At 46.7% G+C, this 17062-nt stretch overlaps 2 protein-coding genes across 2 annotated transcripts; both read left to right on the top strand.

The window, feature by feature from the left end:
• The first annotated feature begins 4360 nt into the window (after nt 1–4360).
• On the top strand, nt 4361–11506 carry LOC148064638 (coiled-coil domain-containing protein 134-like). The gene is made up of 5 exons (XM_087809741.1): nt 4361–4543; nt 7298–7419; nt 7497–7581; nt 8147–8328; nt 11354–11506. Exons 1-5 carry the CDS (start codon nt 4381–4383, stop codon nt 11504–11506), a joined length of 705 nt encoding a protein of 234 aa, XP_087665867.1. The 5' UTR covers nt 4361–4380.
• Nucleotides 8350–16479, top strand: LOC148064637 (uncharacterized). The gene is made up of 2 exons (XM_087810038.1): nt 8350–8446; nt 14631–16479. The coding sequence occupies exon 2, from the start codon at nt 14642–14644 to the stop codon at nt 16262–16264; it is 1623 nt and encodes a 540-aa protein (XP_087666164.1). The 5' UTR covers nt 8350–8446; nt 14631–14641; the 3' UTR covers nt 16265–16479.
• The last annotated feature ends 583 nt before the right edge of the window (nt 16480–17062 follow it).

Genomic DNA, 17062 nt, shown 5'->3' with positions numbered 1-17062 from the left:
GAAAATGAATTATGAGCCTGTTTTTATAATAGAGCAAAGAAAATGATTCTGATGCTTCAAGTCAACCAAAGTCATGAAGATTTTTATGAAACAACGTTTGATCAAAGTGAAGCTGACGAATGAAAGCAGCTGAAGCTGTGATCACGTGATCGATCTCTTTGAAAAACACATAAAAATACACTTTCGAATGATTTATTTATTTGCCATTTGTACACAAAACTTGTTCATATTTATAAATGTAATAATAACTGTGTGTGTTTTGCAGTTGTGTCACACATTTATATGAAACTCAGACGATCAGATCATCTTCTTCATCTTCATTTTTTGATCTTCATCTTCATCACCATCATCATCATCACCATCATCATCATCTTCATCACCTTCATCATCATCATCATCATCTTCATCATCTTCATCATCTTCATCATCATCATCTTCATCATCATCATCATCTTCATCATCTTCATCTTCATCACCTTCATCATCATCATCATCATCATCATCATCATCTTCATCATCTTCATCATCATCATCATCTTCATCATCATCATCATCTTCATCATCTTCATCTTCATCACCATCATCATCATCATCATCATCATCATCATCATCATCTTCATCACCTTCATCATCATCATCATCTTCATCACCTTCATCATCATCTTCATCACCTTCATCATCATCATCATCTTCATCATCATCATCATCTTCATCATCATCATCATCATCATCTTCATCATCTTCATCATCATCATCATCTTCATCATCATCATCATCTTCATCATCTTCATCATCATCATCATCTTCATCATCTTCATCTTCATCACCATCATCATCATCATCATCATCATCTTCATCATCTTCATCTTCATCACCATCATCATCATCATCATCATCATCATCATCTTCATCACCTTCATCATCATCTTCATCACCTTCATCATCATCATCATCTTCATCACCATCATCATCATCATCATCATCATCATCATCATCTTCATCATCATCATCATCATCATCTTCATCACCTTCATCATCATCATCATCTTCATCACCTTCATCATCATCTTCATCACCTTCATCATCATCATCATCTTCATCATCATCACCACCTTCATCATCATCATCACCTTCATCATCATCATCAACATCATCTTCATCATCAATACTCAGAACGTTAAGTTACTAACAGTTTTATTCTTGTTAAACTCATGTTAAGACGTTTCAAATAAGTCCCTGATCGTCTTTAAACAAAGTATTTGCGTTAATAACTGTATATAAAATATAAACATTTACACGGAGCTCGTCTGCACTATTTAAATGTAAGTATGTTCACGTCAGACATGTTCAAATGAACGAATATAAACAGTTAATCCAGTTTATATTCATGTTTTCATCTGTTTGTTCTGATCGTGGAGAGAAAAATCACGGACTCTGCTTCATTTAAATATGATTTAAATATGTAAATGAGGGCACGGAAAGGGACGAACAAGTCTGCAAATCAATTCTAGGTTGATTGGGAGGTAAGAAGGAAAATTGCCTAAATTCGTGTCGCGAACAGATTCATACATCCGACTATTTTGTGCTGGATTTCTTAGTACATGAGGCCCTGGCTCTCCTGAATGATTGGAAAATGTAAGGGTTTGATTCTTTCTCTGGTCACAACTCTTGTAATTATAATATTGCAGTTTTCCTTCTCTAAACCCCCGGACCTCCCCTACAGTACTCGCTCCTGAGCTCGACTGCCGCATGCATGCGGCTACATTTTTAGGTGAAGAAAAAATATCGCATTAATATCGACATCGCAATTCAAGACAGCAATAGCGAATATCGCACATATTTCCAATATCTGCCCAGCAACCTGACGTGTACCAATCCACAACGAGGTCCGGGTCCATGGAGCCGATCCGAAGCATCCACGCCCAAACTCGACTGTAAAAAAAATTGTGTGTCTGTGTCTGTGTTTCTGTTGTCAGTTGGTAGCTGAGAGTTCCTGATTTACAGTCACTGACCCAGCATTCTGATGTGCCTTACTCTACTTCTGTTGTTAAAATAAACACAATTTTAACAGTTTGCCTTCTGGTTCTCTTTGAGGTCAAAACAACAAACTCGCGACACTAACATCGAGAAGCTGTACTCCCTTTGAGACGTAGATCCACCGCTATACTGAGAGCTATGCTAACTGTGAACAAAAGAAGAGATATCAGAGATCAGAATCGGTTTAAAGTCAACTATTTTACTTGCAGAAAGGAGACAAATACAGATTCTTCTCGTAGAATGTGTGACTTTACTCTGAAGAAAGAACTGTTTCATTCGCATCTTTATACTTCATCGGTACTCCAAGGTTAGTGTTCTTCCTGATGGCTTCTCTGCGTAAACTACGTGACATTCCAAACATTTCATGACTTACCTGTAGTTAAGAAATTTGATAACATAAGCTCAGCCATTCTTTCACCTTTTTCCTCCTTTTTATCGCTATTTCAATATATTGTCGTCCCTAAACTACTCTTTATTTTCAGTAATGACCGAGACCAGCTGAACAACTCTCCATCGAGGCGTCCAGGAAACATCCTCAACTGAATCCTCTCAACGAAGAGGAGCAGCAGCTCTTCTCAGAGCCTCTCCCGGATGAACACGCTTCTTTCTCGATCTTGAAGAGAGTCCTGACTATTTATGGAGAAAACTAATTATGGCTGCTTGTACCCGCCATCTTGTTTCAGGACCACTACCTACCACTGGTGACCATAGGTGTCAGGACCAGGTCACCGACAAACAAACTAGTCTCCCTCAACTTCCTGTCTGTGTTTAGCTATTCTGTCAATAATATTATGAACAGAATCAGTGACTAAGGGGTACCCCATACTGCCGGAGCACCGCGGACAGGACTCCTGGAGGGACACGATCAACTCCTGTCGCCCTCAAGCACCCTACCCAGGATGATCCACAGTTCCAAGACCTGGGAAAAAACACATTGCCCCTCCTGAATCTGAGATTCGCCTATCAGACGGACCTCCTGTCAAGGACCCCTGGATAGACCTTGCCAAGGAGGCTGAAAATCCTCCTACCGAAAAAGTGGGATGACCATTCAGGTCTGACTGTGCAGAGGTACTACCACCATTTCCATGCAATGTTGCAGAGGCGTGTCTGCCACGACAACATCAAGGGTCTTGGGTAACTCCGGGCAGGTCTCATCCTCTTCAGAGGTTCCTCCACTGAGAAATTTTTCAACGCAAAACATGTACTGTGTTTATATTAAGTAAGTAAGTAATTTATATTTGTAGATCTTTTCCAGACCGGGGTCAAAAGCCCTTACTCAATAAAATATAAACTTTAAAGGTCAAGATAACACAGAGACAAACACAGGAGTCTCAGAGAATCAAGGTAAAGCCTGCACGAATAAAAGGTTCTTGAGATGTTTCTTGAAGGAGTCAGTAGATCATCAAACACAGATGTTTCTTGAAGGAGTCAGTAGATCATCAAACACAGATGTTTCTTGAAGGAGTCAGTAGATCATCAAACACAGATGTTTCTTGAAGGAGTCAGTAGATCATCAAACACAGATGTTTCTTGAAGGAGTCAGTAGATCATCAAACACACATGTTTCTTGAAGGAGTCAGTAGATCATCAAACACAGATGTTTCTTGAAGGAGTCAGTAGATCATCAAACACAGATGTTTCTTGAAGGAGTCAGTAGATCATCAAACACAGATGTTTCTTGAAGGAGTCAGTAGATCATCAAACACAGATGTTTCTAGAAGGAGTCAGTAGATCATCAAACACAGATGTTTCTTGAAGGAGTCAGTATATCATCAAACACAGATGTTTCTTGAAGGAGTCAGTAGATCATCAAACACAGATGTTTCTTGAAGGAGTCAGTAGATCATCAAACACAGATGTTTCTTAAAGGAGTCAGTAGATCATCAAACACAGAGATCGTTCCAAAGCTTAGGAGCAACAGTCTGGAAGGATTTCTCTCCTCTGGTCCTGAAGTTCAGGAACCATCAGTAGATTCTGATCCACAGACCTCAGACCCCGAGCTGCGGTGTAAGTCTGGATCAGATCACTGATGGAAGGTCTGACCATGAATAGATCTGAAAGTAAGAACCAGAATTTTAAAGTTGATCCTGAAAGAAACTGGCAGCCAGTGAAGGGTTTTAAGGATCGGAGAAATGTGAGTTCTTCTACTAGAGCGGCTCAGAATTCTGGCTGCAGAGTTTTGTATGAACTGCAAGCGAGACACATCCTTCTTGTTAAGACACAAAATAAACTCAGGTGACGCTTCAAAAGTGTCTCTGAGATCAGAACCGATCCCGATCCAGACCAGGTCTTCTTCTGATGTTGCCTCTGAGCCTCTGAGCAACACATTTCATTGAAGGTCTAATGTCTGACTTTAACCTATTGATGTTCCCAGAGCTCTGCTGCCCCCTGCTGACCATGTGGCGTGTGTGCGCGCAGCTGCTGCTGCTGCTGCTGCTCGGAACCGACACCGGCTCGTCCGACCCGGAACCTCAGAGACTCAGACCTGATTCTAACCTGGAGATCTGTATCCTCGCACCTGGTACTCATTAGTATTTCATACATGTACCTTTGATTGTAAATACTTCTTCATAGTTTATTCTAGTTTTTCACATGTTTTTGATTCAAAGGTACATTAAATATATATATATTAATGTTGATTTATTCAAAAGTACTTCAGAGAAAAGTAACAATAAAATAAAAGTAAATGTTTTTTAAGATTCAATAGTAGTTTGTGTACTTGTACTTGTATTTTTAAAATATAATCTTGTTTCTACTCAAAAATAATTTATTCGATATATTTGATGTTTTTACTTCAAATTAAGTGAGTACATAATGTACATAAATATGTTTTCAGTTTTACAAATACAATATAAATATAATAATAATAACAAAGTAAATGTTACAAGTCCTTTAAGATGAAACAGTAGTTTGTGTATTTGTACTTGTATTTTTAAATATTAAAAAAGACAAATACAAAAGTTGAATAAACGTGTATTTCTATATATATTTAACAAAGTACTTGATCAACAGTATATAATGAAGTAATAAATGTTTGTGAACAAAATGAATAGAACACAGAACCTGGTGAAGGTTTAAATGAAGATGGCACGAGAACAAGATGTTGGCGCGTGTGCCCTTGACCCCCGCCCGCGTGTGCCCTTGACTTCCACCCGCGTGTGCCCTTGACCCCCGCCCGCGTGTGCCCTTGACTTCCACCCGCGTGTGCCCTTGACCCCCGCCCGCGTGTGCCCTTGACTTCCACCCGCGTGTGCCCTTGACCCCCGCCCGCGTGTGCCCTTGACTTCCACCCGCGTGTGCCCTTGACTTCCACCTGCATGTGCCCTTGACTTCCACCCGTGTGTGCCCTTGACCCCCGCCCGCGTGTGCCCTTGACTTCCACCCGTGTGTGCCCTTGACCCCCGCCCGCGTGTGCCCTTGACCCCCGCCCGCGTGTGCCCTTGACTTCCACCCGCGTGTGCCCTTGACCCCCGCCCGCGTGTGCCCTTGACTTCCACCCGTGTGTGCCCTTGACCCCCGCCCGCGTGTGCCCTTGACCCCCGCCCGCGTGTGCCCTTGACTTCCACCCGTGTGTGCCCTTGACCCCCGCCCGCGTGTGCCCTTGACCCCCGCCCGCGTGTGCCCTTCACCTCCGTCCGCTTGTGCCCTTGACTTCCACCCGTGTGTGCCCTTGAATATTCGATATATTTGATGTTTCTACTTCAAATTAAGTGAGTACATAATGTACATAAATATGTTTTCAGTTTTACAAATACAATATAAATATAATAATAATAACAAAGTAAATGTTACAAGTCCTTTAAGATGAAACAGTAGTTTGTGTATTTGTACTTGTATTTTTAAATATTAAAAAAGACAAATACAAAAGTTGAATAAACGTGTATTTCTATATATATTTAACAAAGTACTTGATCAACAGTATATAATGAAGTAATAAATGTTTGTGAACAAAATGAATAGAACACAGAACCTGGTGAAGGTTTAAATGAAGATGGCACGAGAACAAGATGTTGGCGCGTGTGCCCTTGACCCCCGCCCGCGTGTGCCCTTGACTTCCACCCGCGTGTGCCCTTGACCCCCGCCCGCGTGTGCCCTTGACCCCCGCCCGCGTGTGCCCTTGACTTCCACCCGCGTGTGCCCTTGACTTCCACCCGCATGTGCCCTTGACTTCCACCCGTGTGTGCCCTTGACCCCCGCCCGCGGATGCCCTTGACTTCCACCCGTGTGTGCCCTTGACTTCCACCCGTGTGTGCCCTTGACCCCCGCCCGCGTGTGCCCTTGACCCCCGCCCGCGTGTGCCCTTGACTTCCACCCGCGTGTGCCCTTGACCCCCGCCCGCGTGTGCCCTTGACTTCCACCCGTGTGTGCCCTTGACCCCCGCCCGCGTGTGCCCTTGACCCCCGCCCGCGTGTGCCCTTGACTTCCACCCGTGTGTGCCCTTGACCCCCGCCCGCGTGTGCCCTTGACCCCCGCCCGCGTGTGCCCTTCACCTCCGTCCGCTTGTGCCCTTGACTTCCACCCGTGTGTGCCCTTGACCCCCGCCCGCGTGTGCCCTTGACTTCCACCCGCGTGTGCCCTTGACCCCCGCCCGCGTGTGCCCTTGACTTCCACCCGCGTGTGCCCTTGACTTCCACCCGCATGTGCCCTTGACTTCCACCGTGTGTGCCCTTGACCCCCGCCCGCGTGTGCCCTTGACTTCCACCCGTGTGTGCCCTTGACTTCCACCCGTGTGTGCCCTTGACCCCCGCCCGCGTGTACCCTTGACCCCCGCCCGCGTGTGCCCTTGACTTCCACCCGTGTGTGCCCTTGACCCCCGCCCGCGTGTGCCCTTGACCCCCGCCCGCGTGTGCCCTTCACCTCCGTCCGCATGTGCCCTTGACTTCCACCCGTGTGTGCCCTTGACCCCCGCCCGCGTGTGCCCTTGACCCCCGCCCGCGTGTGCCCTTCACCTCCGCCCGCGTGTGCCCTTGACTTCCACCCGCGTGTGCCCTTGACTTCCACCCGCGTGTGCCCTTGACTTCCACCCGCGTGTGCCCTTGACTTCCACCCGCGTGTGCCCTTGACTTCCACCCGCGTGTGCCCTTGACTTCCACCCGCGTGTGCCCTTGACTTCCACCCGTGTGTGCCCTTGACTTCCACCCGTGTGTGCCCTTGACTTCCACCCGCGTGTGCCCTTGACTTCCACCCGTGTGTGCCCTTGACCCCCGCCCGCGTGTGCCCTTCACCTCCGTCCGCTTGTGCCCTTGACCTCCGCCCGCAGACAAGCGTCTGTTCGAGACCAAGAGGAAGGACCAGCTCAACGCTCTGAAGAACCTGGTGGAGCTGAACGACATCAACCAACAGTACAAGATCATCGACATCATGCTCAAGGGCCTGTTCAAGGTCAGAGGTCGACACGTAGATGAGTCGAGTCAAGGCTCGTCAACAAGGAAGAACCTGTTCTCCTCCTGCTCCTGCAGGTCCTGGACGACTCCCGTCAGGTGCTGGTCTCTGCAAACATGCAGCCTGACGACCCCTTCCCACTGGACGACAAGGTCAAAGAAGGTCAGTGTACGACTGTGCTACAGTACTACAGTGTAGGACAGTAGTACTGTACTACAGTGTAGGACAGTAGTACTGTAGTACAGTGCTACAGTACTACTGTACTACAGTGTTACAGTGCTACAGTACTACAGTGTAGGACAGTAGTACTGTAGTACAGTACTACAGTGCTACAGTACTACAGTACTACAGTGTTACAGAACTACAGTGCTACAGTACTACTGTCCTACACTGTAGTACAGTACTACTGTGCTACAGTACTACAGTGTAGGACTGTACTACAGTACTACAGTGTAGGACTGTACTACAGTGTTACAGTACTACAGTGCTACAGTACTACTGTCCTACAGGACAGTAGTACTGTACTACAGTCCTACACTGTAGTACAGTACTACAGTGCTACAGTACTACTGTGCTACAGTACTACAGACAGTAGTCTGTAACAGTGTTACAGTAGTACAGTAGTACAGTAGTACAGTGCTACAGTAGTAGAGTACTACAGTACTGTAGCACTGAAGTACTGTAGTACTGACCTGTGGCTCCATCACTCACTGTCTCGTCTGCTCAGCCTTCTCTCACGTGGTGGAGAACACGGCGTTCTTCGGCGACGTCGCTCTTCGCTTCCCTCGCATCGTCCACCACTACTTCAACCGTAACTCTGAGTGGGGGGGGCTGCTGCGCTGGGGGCTGACCTTCTGCAACATGACTGGAGTCTTTACTGGAGGATCTCACCAGCATGTGCTGACCCTGGTGAGTGTCTTCTTCTGAGATCAAAGACCGAACCTGCGGCTCCACGACGTCTGGATCCACTGGACGTTAAAGCAGCTGCGGTTCTGCGGACGAAGTGACGTCACGAGGATCGAACCTGGTGAGAAACGCATTGATTGACGTCTTTGCTGCGGCTAACGTGCTAATGCTAACACGCTAAGACTCGTGCGTCACGTCGCATGTTCTCCACGGATGACGTAGAAAAGACATAAATGATGAAACAACTCGAGACGAAACATTTGTCAAATCGATCTTTGTCTACGAGTCTCGGAGTTGACGTCATGCTGGTTAGCATTAGCAAGTGGCTACTTCCGTTTGTTGCGTCTCACCGGAAGTTAGAAAACAAACACTTAGAATAAAACTTTTACTTAACGACAGTTTCACCTGTTTTTAAGAACTTATGTGAATAAAATATTAACATTTTTAATGTTTTTCTAAAAAAACATGTTTATCATTCAAATATAACTAAAGTGTGTGTCAAAGTGTGTATGTGCGTGTGTTTTAAAGCGTGTATGTGCGTTTAGGGATGTGTGGAAAGGCCTGAAGAACATCTCAGGTCATGGCCAGAGTGGAGCCAGAGCCACAGCAGGGGGAGACCAAAGATGGGCCACTGAACTGAACCAGTATTTCAACCGGTTTGATCAGGGCCCCCCTCCCCCCTCCACCTCTGCCCCTCACTCTTCACAAAGCTGTTTTTCCCCTGCTTCAGCCCCCTCCCCCCAACTGTTCTCACCTCCAAGCCACCTTTCTCCACCCCAACAAGCCCTACTGCCTCAGCTGCCCAACCCCCCACAGCCACCTCTCTCTGTTACATCGGAACAGGTGAGGAGAGAATTAAGGCGACTGAAGATCAGGAAAGCTGCTGGACCAGATGGACTCAGCCCCAGACTGCTCAGGGATTGTGCTGATCAACTTTGTGAGTTGGTCACACACATCTTCAACCTGAGCCTCAAACTGGAGAAGGTCCCGGTCCAGTGGAAGACCTCCTGTGTGGTTCCGGTTCCCAAGGCGGTACACGCGAAGGAGCCGAGCCACTTCAGACCAGTCGCCCTGACCTCCCATCTGATGAAGACCTTGGAGAGGCTGGTACTCCGCGAGCTACGCACGACGGTGAGCTCTGCGTTGGATCCGCTGCAGTTCGCCTACAGGCCAAAGATGGGGGTGGACGACGCCGTCATCTACCTGCAGCACCGGGCACTGACTCATCTGGAAGCCGCCGGTAGCACTGTGAGAGTCATGTTTTTTGACTTCTCAAGTGCTTTCAACACCATCCAGCCGGCGCTGCTAAGGAAGAAGATGGAGGACGCAGGAGTTGGGACACAGCTGGCAGCATGGACGATGGACTACCTCACCAACAGGCCGCAGTATGTGAGGCTGCAGGACTGCAGGTCTGAGGTGACCATCTGCAGCACCGGGGTGCCTCAAGGGACAGTGCTGTCACCTTTCCTTTTTTCCCTCTACACGGCGGACTTTACCTATGACTCCAGCAGCTGTCACCTCCAGAAGTTTTCTGACGACTCGGCCATTGTGGGCTGCGTGTCTGGGGGGGGCGAGCTGGAGTACAGGTCAGTCATCAAGGACTTTGTTGACTGGTGTGAGAGCAACTACCTTTGCTTAAACACCGGTAAGACAAGGGAGATGGTGATTGACTTCAGGAAAAAGTCCCCACCACATCAACCGGTGAGCATCCAGGGCTCGGACATTGAGCTGGTGGACAGCTTCAAATACCTGGGTGTTCACCTCAACAATAAACTGAACTGGTCCACACACATCAACGCCGTGTACAAGAAGGGCCGAAGTCGCCTCCACCTCCTGGGGAGACTGAGGTCCTTCGGAGTGTGCAGACCACTTTTAAGGACCTTTTATGACTCCGTGGTAGCCTCTGCTATCCACTACGCTGTGGTCTGCTGGGAAGCAGGCAGCACGGACCGGGACAGGAAGAGACTGAACAGGCTGGTCACGAGGGCCGGCTCTGTCCTGGGCCGCTCGCTGGACTCGGTGGAGGAGGTGGGAGAGAGGAGGACACTCTCCAGACTCTCCTCCATCAGGGACAACGCTCTCCACCCACTGCACCTGACCGTGGAGGAGCTGGCCAGCTCCTTCAGTGGCAGGCTCAGGCACCCCCAGTGTAGGGCGGAGCGTTATAGAAGGTCCTTCATCCCAACTGGTGTCAGGATATTTAACTCTCTACTTTAAATATCCTGATGCTAATCCGTAGCGTGTTTTTTCTTCTTGTGTGCTTTTTATTTTTTTTTTTTTTCCGTTTTTTATTTCTATTTTATTTTGTTAATAGTGTCAATTTCTAATTTTGTAAATAATTTGTATATTTTTAAGATCTTTTTTATTTTATTTTGTATTATCTCTTGTACTATTTCTTTCTCCTTGCACTTTATTTTCTTCCAACTGCGCTGTTGTGAAAGTGTGTTTCCCCTCTGGGGATGAATAAAGCCTTTCTATTCTATTCTATTCTATTCTATTGTTTCAAAGTGTGTATGTGCGTGTGTTTTAAAGCGTGTATGTGCGTTTGTTTCAAAGTGTGTATTTGCGTGTGTGTGTCAAAGTGTGAATGTGTTAAAATGGTATGTACGTGTGTAAAAGTGTGTATGTGCGTGTGTTTTAAAGCGTGTGTGTGTTAAAGCGTGTATGTGCGTGTGTTTTAAAGCGTGTGTGTGTTAAAGCGTGTATGTTATGGCAAGTTTCGGAACCGAGAATAAAACGGAAACGGGAAAAGAATCGTGTACGAAATCTTACTGGACCACCCGCATATTAAACAACCCAGACACAAATCAATTTGTTCAAGATGAAGTGATCAGCTTGACCTAGACTAGATGGTGAACCGAGGTTTAGGCAGCAGCTGGAGACCAGATGAAGGTGGCAAGCGAGTGGATCTCAACGGAGATGAAGGAGAGGATGATGAGGAGGACAGTCAGGAACGAGGGGATCAAAGTTCTTTCGACGAGGGGACCAAGCGGTCCCATGAATCACAGTGTCGGCTTCCTGGTTGTAGACGCCTCACCTGAACGCGCTGAACGCCTGGAATGTTCACTTCGGAAACTTTGCGGAGTCTGGAAGGATCTGGAAGCGGGTCCTTCAGTGCGGTCCTCAGTTTGGACTTGCAGGAGCTGAAGTTAGGAGGCCGGAGATCGTCTTGAAGGCATAGTTGGTGACGACCCAGTTCATCAGGTGATAAGCTCTGATGTTACGAGGTACGCTCTGATGTTACGAGGTACACTCTGATGTTACGAGGTACGCTCTGATGTTACGAGGTACACTCTGATGTTACGAGGTACACTCTGATGTTACGAGGTACACTCTGATGTTACGAGGTACACTCTGATGTTACGAGGTACGCTCTTTCTTTTGGAGGAAACAACACAAATTCTCTAAGTTGAACACAGTTCTTATGTTGAAACTTAGTGATCGTAAAAAAGGGGCAAACCCTTATGATTGGTTGACGTTTCTTCGGCGAGAAAAGGGTCTTCCAGACTGACACCCCCTCCTCCTTCTCACCTCTCCAACTGTCTTTTCTTCTCGTCACACAAGAAAAATCATATGTACATTAAAAATGCTTTAAAACAATTTGTTCTTTCTAGATTATTTTCCCACGGAGCGCGGACATTCAAATAACACCAAACATGACAAATTTAGAAGGAATACAAAATGAAGGTTTTGATAATGATTCATTCAATTATTATATTTCATATGTGATTTCTTTCTTCATTGTTATAACTTCAAACACCTTGCACGTAGCTCCATTCACTTACAAGTATATTTCTTTAAGCAGGTAATACACATTTCAATGAATATTATCCAAGACACACACACACACACATTTTGCCTGTGAAGACATCTGTTAGCACTTTCAATGTTGGTTCGCATCTTCACAGACTCTGCATCTGCAGGAAGCCATAAAGTTCTTATCTGATCCTTGTTGGTCAGAATCTCACATGAAGTGTTGAACTCCTTGGTCACTGAAGGTTTAGTTTGACCGTTTGTCAAACTTCTAATCCTCCTTGCTTCGGGAAGTCGGGCTAATGGACTTTATTGCGCTGAAATATCCCTCCTCTGCTGTGATTACTCACTCGAAGTTTGTGAAATGCCAATTCCACCTGGTGTGGAGAAGAATGTTGACACAGATCCTGAGGAGTGGTTGAGCTTTCACTGATGATATCCAATGAAGATAAGTTCATTACAGTGTGTAAAAATGTACAAATTATTTACTTACTTTGGTTCTCTGGAGATTAAATCTTGTTGACCATAACCACACCCACTGTGCTGTGATTGGTCAAGCTTGGAGGTTTGTCATCACGCGTCATCAATGGTCTCCACCTCCAAGGGAATCGTTGTATAAACAAAGCGTGATTACAGCTGCAGGAGTGAAGCCATTATTACGTCTTACTGGAGAGACGGCGAGATCCACCCAGTGGCAGTGACAGGTATTGAGTAACTCTGGCGTCTCCTGGCACATTTTTGGATACGCCCCCTTGGCTCACAGCCAATAGAGGTGGGGCCACATTACCTCAGAAACGTCTTTTCCTACTTCCGCCAGGAAGTCATGATGAACAAAATTAAAGTAGATGGTAAATATTTGCTTTTTTACTTCAATGTTTTTTGTCCTAATGTTACTGTACAGAGCGTTGCACAATTTCTACGTAATATCTGGCAAACCCTGAAACCTTGTCGCAATATCTGGCAAACCCTGAAACCTTGTCGCAATATCTGGCAAACCCTGAAACCTTGTCGCAATATCTGGCAAACCCTGAAACCTTGTCGCAATATCTGGCAAACCCTGAAACCTTGTCGCAATATCTGGTAAACCCTGAAACCTGATGGCAATATCAGGCAAACCCTGAAACCTTGTGGCAATATCTGGCAAACCCTGAAACCTTGTGGCAATATCTGGCAAACCCTGAAACCTTGTCGCAATATCTGGCAAACCCTGAAACCTTGTCGCAATATCTGGCAAATCCTGAAACCTGATGGCAATATCAGGCAAACCCTGAAACCTTGTGGCAATATCTGGCAAACCCTGAAACCTTGTGGCAATATCTGGCAAACCCTGAAACCTTGTGGCAATATCAGGCAAACCCTGAAAACTTGTCGCAATATCAGGCAAACCCTGAAACCTTGTGGCAATATCTGGCAAACCCTGAAACCTTGTGGCAATATCTGGCACACCCTGAAACCTTGTCGCAATATCTGGTAAACCCTGAAACCTTGTGGCAAAATCTGGCAAACCTTGAAACCTTGTGGCAATATCTGGCAAACCCTGAAACCTTGTGGCAATATCTGGCAAACCCTGAAACCTTGTGGCAATATCTGGCAAACCCTGAAACCTTGTGGTAAGATCTGGCAAACCCTGAAACCTCGTGGCAATATCTGGCAAACCCTGAAACCTCGTGGCAATATCTGGCAAACCCTGAAACCTTGTGGCAATATCTGGCAAACCCTGAAACCTTGTGGCAATATCTGGCAAACCCTGAAACCTTGTGGTAATATCTGGCAAACCCTGAAACCTTGTGGCAATATCTGGCAAACCCTGAAACCTTGTGGCAATATCTTGCAAATCCTGAATCCTGATGGCATTATCTGGCAAACCCTGAAACCTTTCGGCAACATCTGGCAAACCCTGAAGCCTTGTGGCAATATCTGGCACATCCTGAAACCTTGTGGCAATATCTGGCAAACCTTAAAACCTGGTGGCAATATCTGGCAAACCCTGAAACTTGATGACAATATCTGGCAAACCCTGAAACCTTGTAGCAATATCTGGCAAACCCTGAAACCTTGTGGCAATATCTTGCAAACCCTGACCCATTGGGAGCAAGTTAGTAAGTAAGTAAGTAAGTAAGTAGGTAATATTTGTAGAGCGCCTTTCTAGACCAGGGTCACAAAGCGCTTAAACAATCAAAACAATACCCAATAAAATATATACTTATTGTGGCAATATCTGGCAGGCCCTGGCACCTTGTGGCAATATCCGGCACACCCTGGCACCTTCTCACAATATCTGACACGCCCTGACACCTGGAGGCAATTTCTGGCAAACCCTGAAACCTTGTAGCAATATCTGGCATGCTCTGACTCTTTGTGGCAATATCTGTTATGCCCTGTCTCAATTCTTGCTGCCTTCCTCGTCCGGCCAAACGAGCATACTGAAATCTATTTTACATTATTTGTAAAAAAGAGGTCATTTTAAAGTTCACTCGTGTCATAATAAGGAGATAAACATATTTAAAACTGGAAATAATAACAATAACATTGGTCTGTGTCTGTGTTTGCAGGTGTGTTCAAGATGGCAGCAGAAGTCCGCATGGTCCTTCTTGGCATGACTGGATCTGGCAAGAGTTCGTCTGGGAACACCATCCTGCGCCAAATTAAGTTTCAGTCAGACTGCAGCAGCGCTTCTGTCACCAGATGTTGCCAGCTGGAGAGTGCTGAACTGACTTATGAAGATGAAGATGAAACTGAAGACAGCAGTAGCCAGGGGGCGACGATGAGCTCTGTTCGGAAGGTTTCAGTGCTTGATGTGCCTGGTTTTGGGGATACCACCTTCACTGAGAACGAAGTTAGGACGGAGATCGCCAAAAGTGTGACTCTGTCAGCTCCTGGTCCACACGCCTTTGTTCTGGTGGTGCCTGTCGGCCGTTACACTGATCACCAGAACCAGGCCATCAGTGCGATGACGGAGATATTTGGAGAGGAAGCTGTCCGTCATCACACACTGGTCCTGTTCACCAGAGGTGATGAGCTGAAGGACAAGAGCATAGAAACCTTCCTCAGAGAGGCACCTGCACCCCTTAAAGATCTGGTTAACCGGTGTGGAGGGAGGTTCCATGTCTTCAATAACAAAGACAGAAGTTCTGAGCAGGTTAAGAAGCTCCTGGAGAAGGTGGATCACATGGTGGACATGAGTCCGACAGGGTTTTACACCAACGATATGTTCGAGGCGGCTGAGGCCGCGATCAGAGAGGAGGAGCAGCGGATGAAGCGTCTGGTCGAAGAGGAGAAGGATGGAGGAGCCACCAGGGCCAGAAAACGAGCGTCAGCTGTGAAGCGACAGTCGAGTGCTGATGACTCCATGGGTGGAGTTTCACAAAAGATGAAGAGGGAACAGTTGCAGAGAGGAGATGGAGGCCGTTCCAATGATGAAGAGGACAGAGTCAAGATCTTCCAGAACTACAACAGGGTTCCTCTCCAGGAACATACCCAGTTCAGGAGTGCAGCAGCGCTTTCCCCCACTGTGCTGGACAAAATCAAGATCCTGGTCTCGGCACTAGCCACTGGACTTGTGGTCGGGGCAGTACTGGGGGCACTCACTCCTCTCGCAGCTGCTGGGGGGGCCTATCTCGCAGGGACTGCTGCTGGTTGGGTTGCAGGGGCCAGCGTTGAGGCTGCTGTGGGAGCTTTGGTGGCAGCGACATCAGGGAAAACTGCTGTTCTCTTGGGGGCTGCAGGTGGTGGACTTGTGGGGGGCTTGGTGGGGTTCAATGCTGGAGCTGATACTGCCAGTCCCATTGAGGGTGCCAAAGAGGCTTTTAAACAGGCCAGTACCATTGGAGCCGCTGCAGTTGTGGTGGGTGCTGGTGTGGGTTGCGTGATGGGAGTGGGTGCAGCTGTAGGTGTCGTGGGGGGTACGGTAACTGCAGTCGGGGGAACTGGACTTGGCTATACAGCCAGTCAGTGTTCTACTGGTACAGTTCCTACACCACCCCCTGCTGGCCCAGCAGAGGCTCAAGTTTTGCAAGCAGCCCCTGCTAAAACCTTCCTCACAACAGTGGCTGAGGTCAGCAAAAGTTGCATAAAGTCTCTGCCCAGGTCTGTGTCTCTCAAGGTGCATGTGAAGAAAGAAAAGCCCACAGAAGAGAATTCAGCTGTGAACACCACCTACGAGCTCGCCTGGAACACCAACAAATAATCAGCCTGATTGCCCCAATATATGCTCATGTTATTAAGAATAATCACTGCTGGATTCTAACAACAGTTGTCGTCTTTATAAATCACTCATAGATCAACTTCCTGGACCAGATGATCCAACATTTGTAACCACCATGTCTCTTTCCCATGATGTATTTTTTCAAATCACAAATATTTGTAAACCATGAATAATCGGCCAATAAATGATGAAATCTCCTCGGTATTGTCTGGTTGATTTGTCTTTTCAAACACTATTTGCAGCTTCAGTGGTGAACCACAAGTGCATCTGCCAGAGGGACCGTGTCGTGTTCCAAGACGAGCTGCAGACCTCACCAGCCAGGCGTCCAGGAGTCATTCTAATGAAATGTCCAAGACGCCTCTACTGACTCCTCCTAAAACGGAGAAGCAACTGCTCAACCTTTAGCCTCTTCCTAATGCCCTCGCTCTATCTAAGAGAGAGTCCAGACACCCTGAAGAGAAAAATCATTCTGCTCGCTTGTACCGGGTAATCCGCTCACCATAATAGGTGAGGGAAGAGACTGTAGAATATAGATAAAATATACAATGTATTAACCAATAAAGAATAAACTGAAGAATCCACGGAATACACAATCAACAAGGCTAAGAAATCTAACCTGAATTTGACCCCGAGTGAATGAAGGCGTGAGAAAAAGCTGATGAGTGAAAAAACAGGAACTTGTTTTGGGAAAATAGAGAACACGTCCGTCTTCAACCGCAGAACTGGTCTGAGATGACGGCTGTTGAGAGGATGTGGGTTCGAAGCATCCGTTTCGGTCTG

Source organism: Callionymus lyra, chromosome 15 (genome assembly GCF_982586985.1).
Source record: "Callionymus lyra chromosome 15, fCalLyr1.hap1.1, whole genome shotgun sequence".
Classification (NCBI taxonomy): Eukaryota; Metazoa; Chordata; class Actinopteri; order Syngnathiformes; family Callionymidae; genus Callionymus; species Callionymus lyra.
This window is presented reverse-complemented; position numbering and strand designations above follow the sequence as displayed.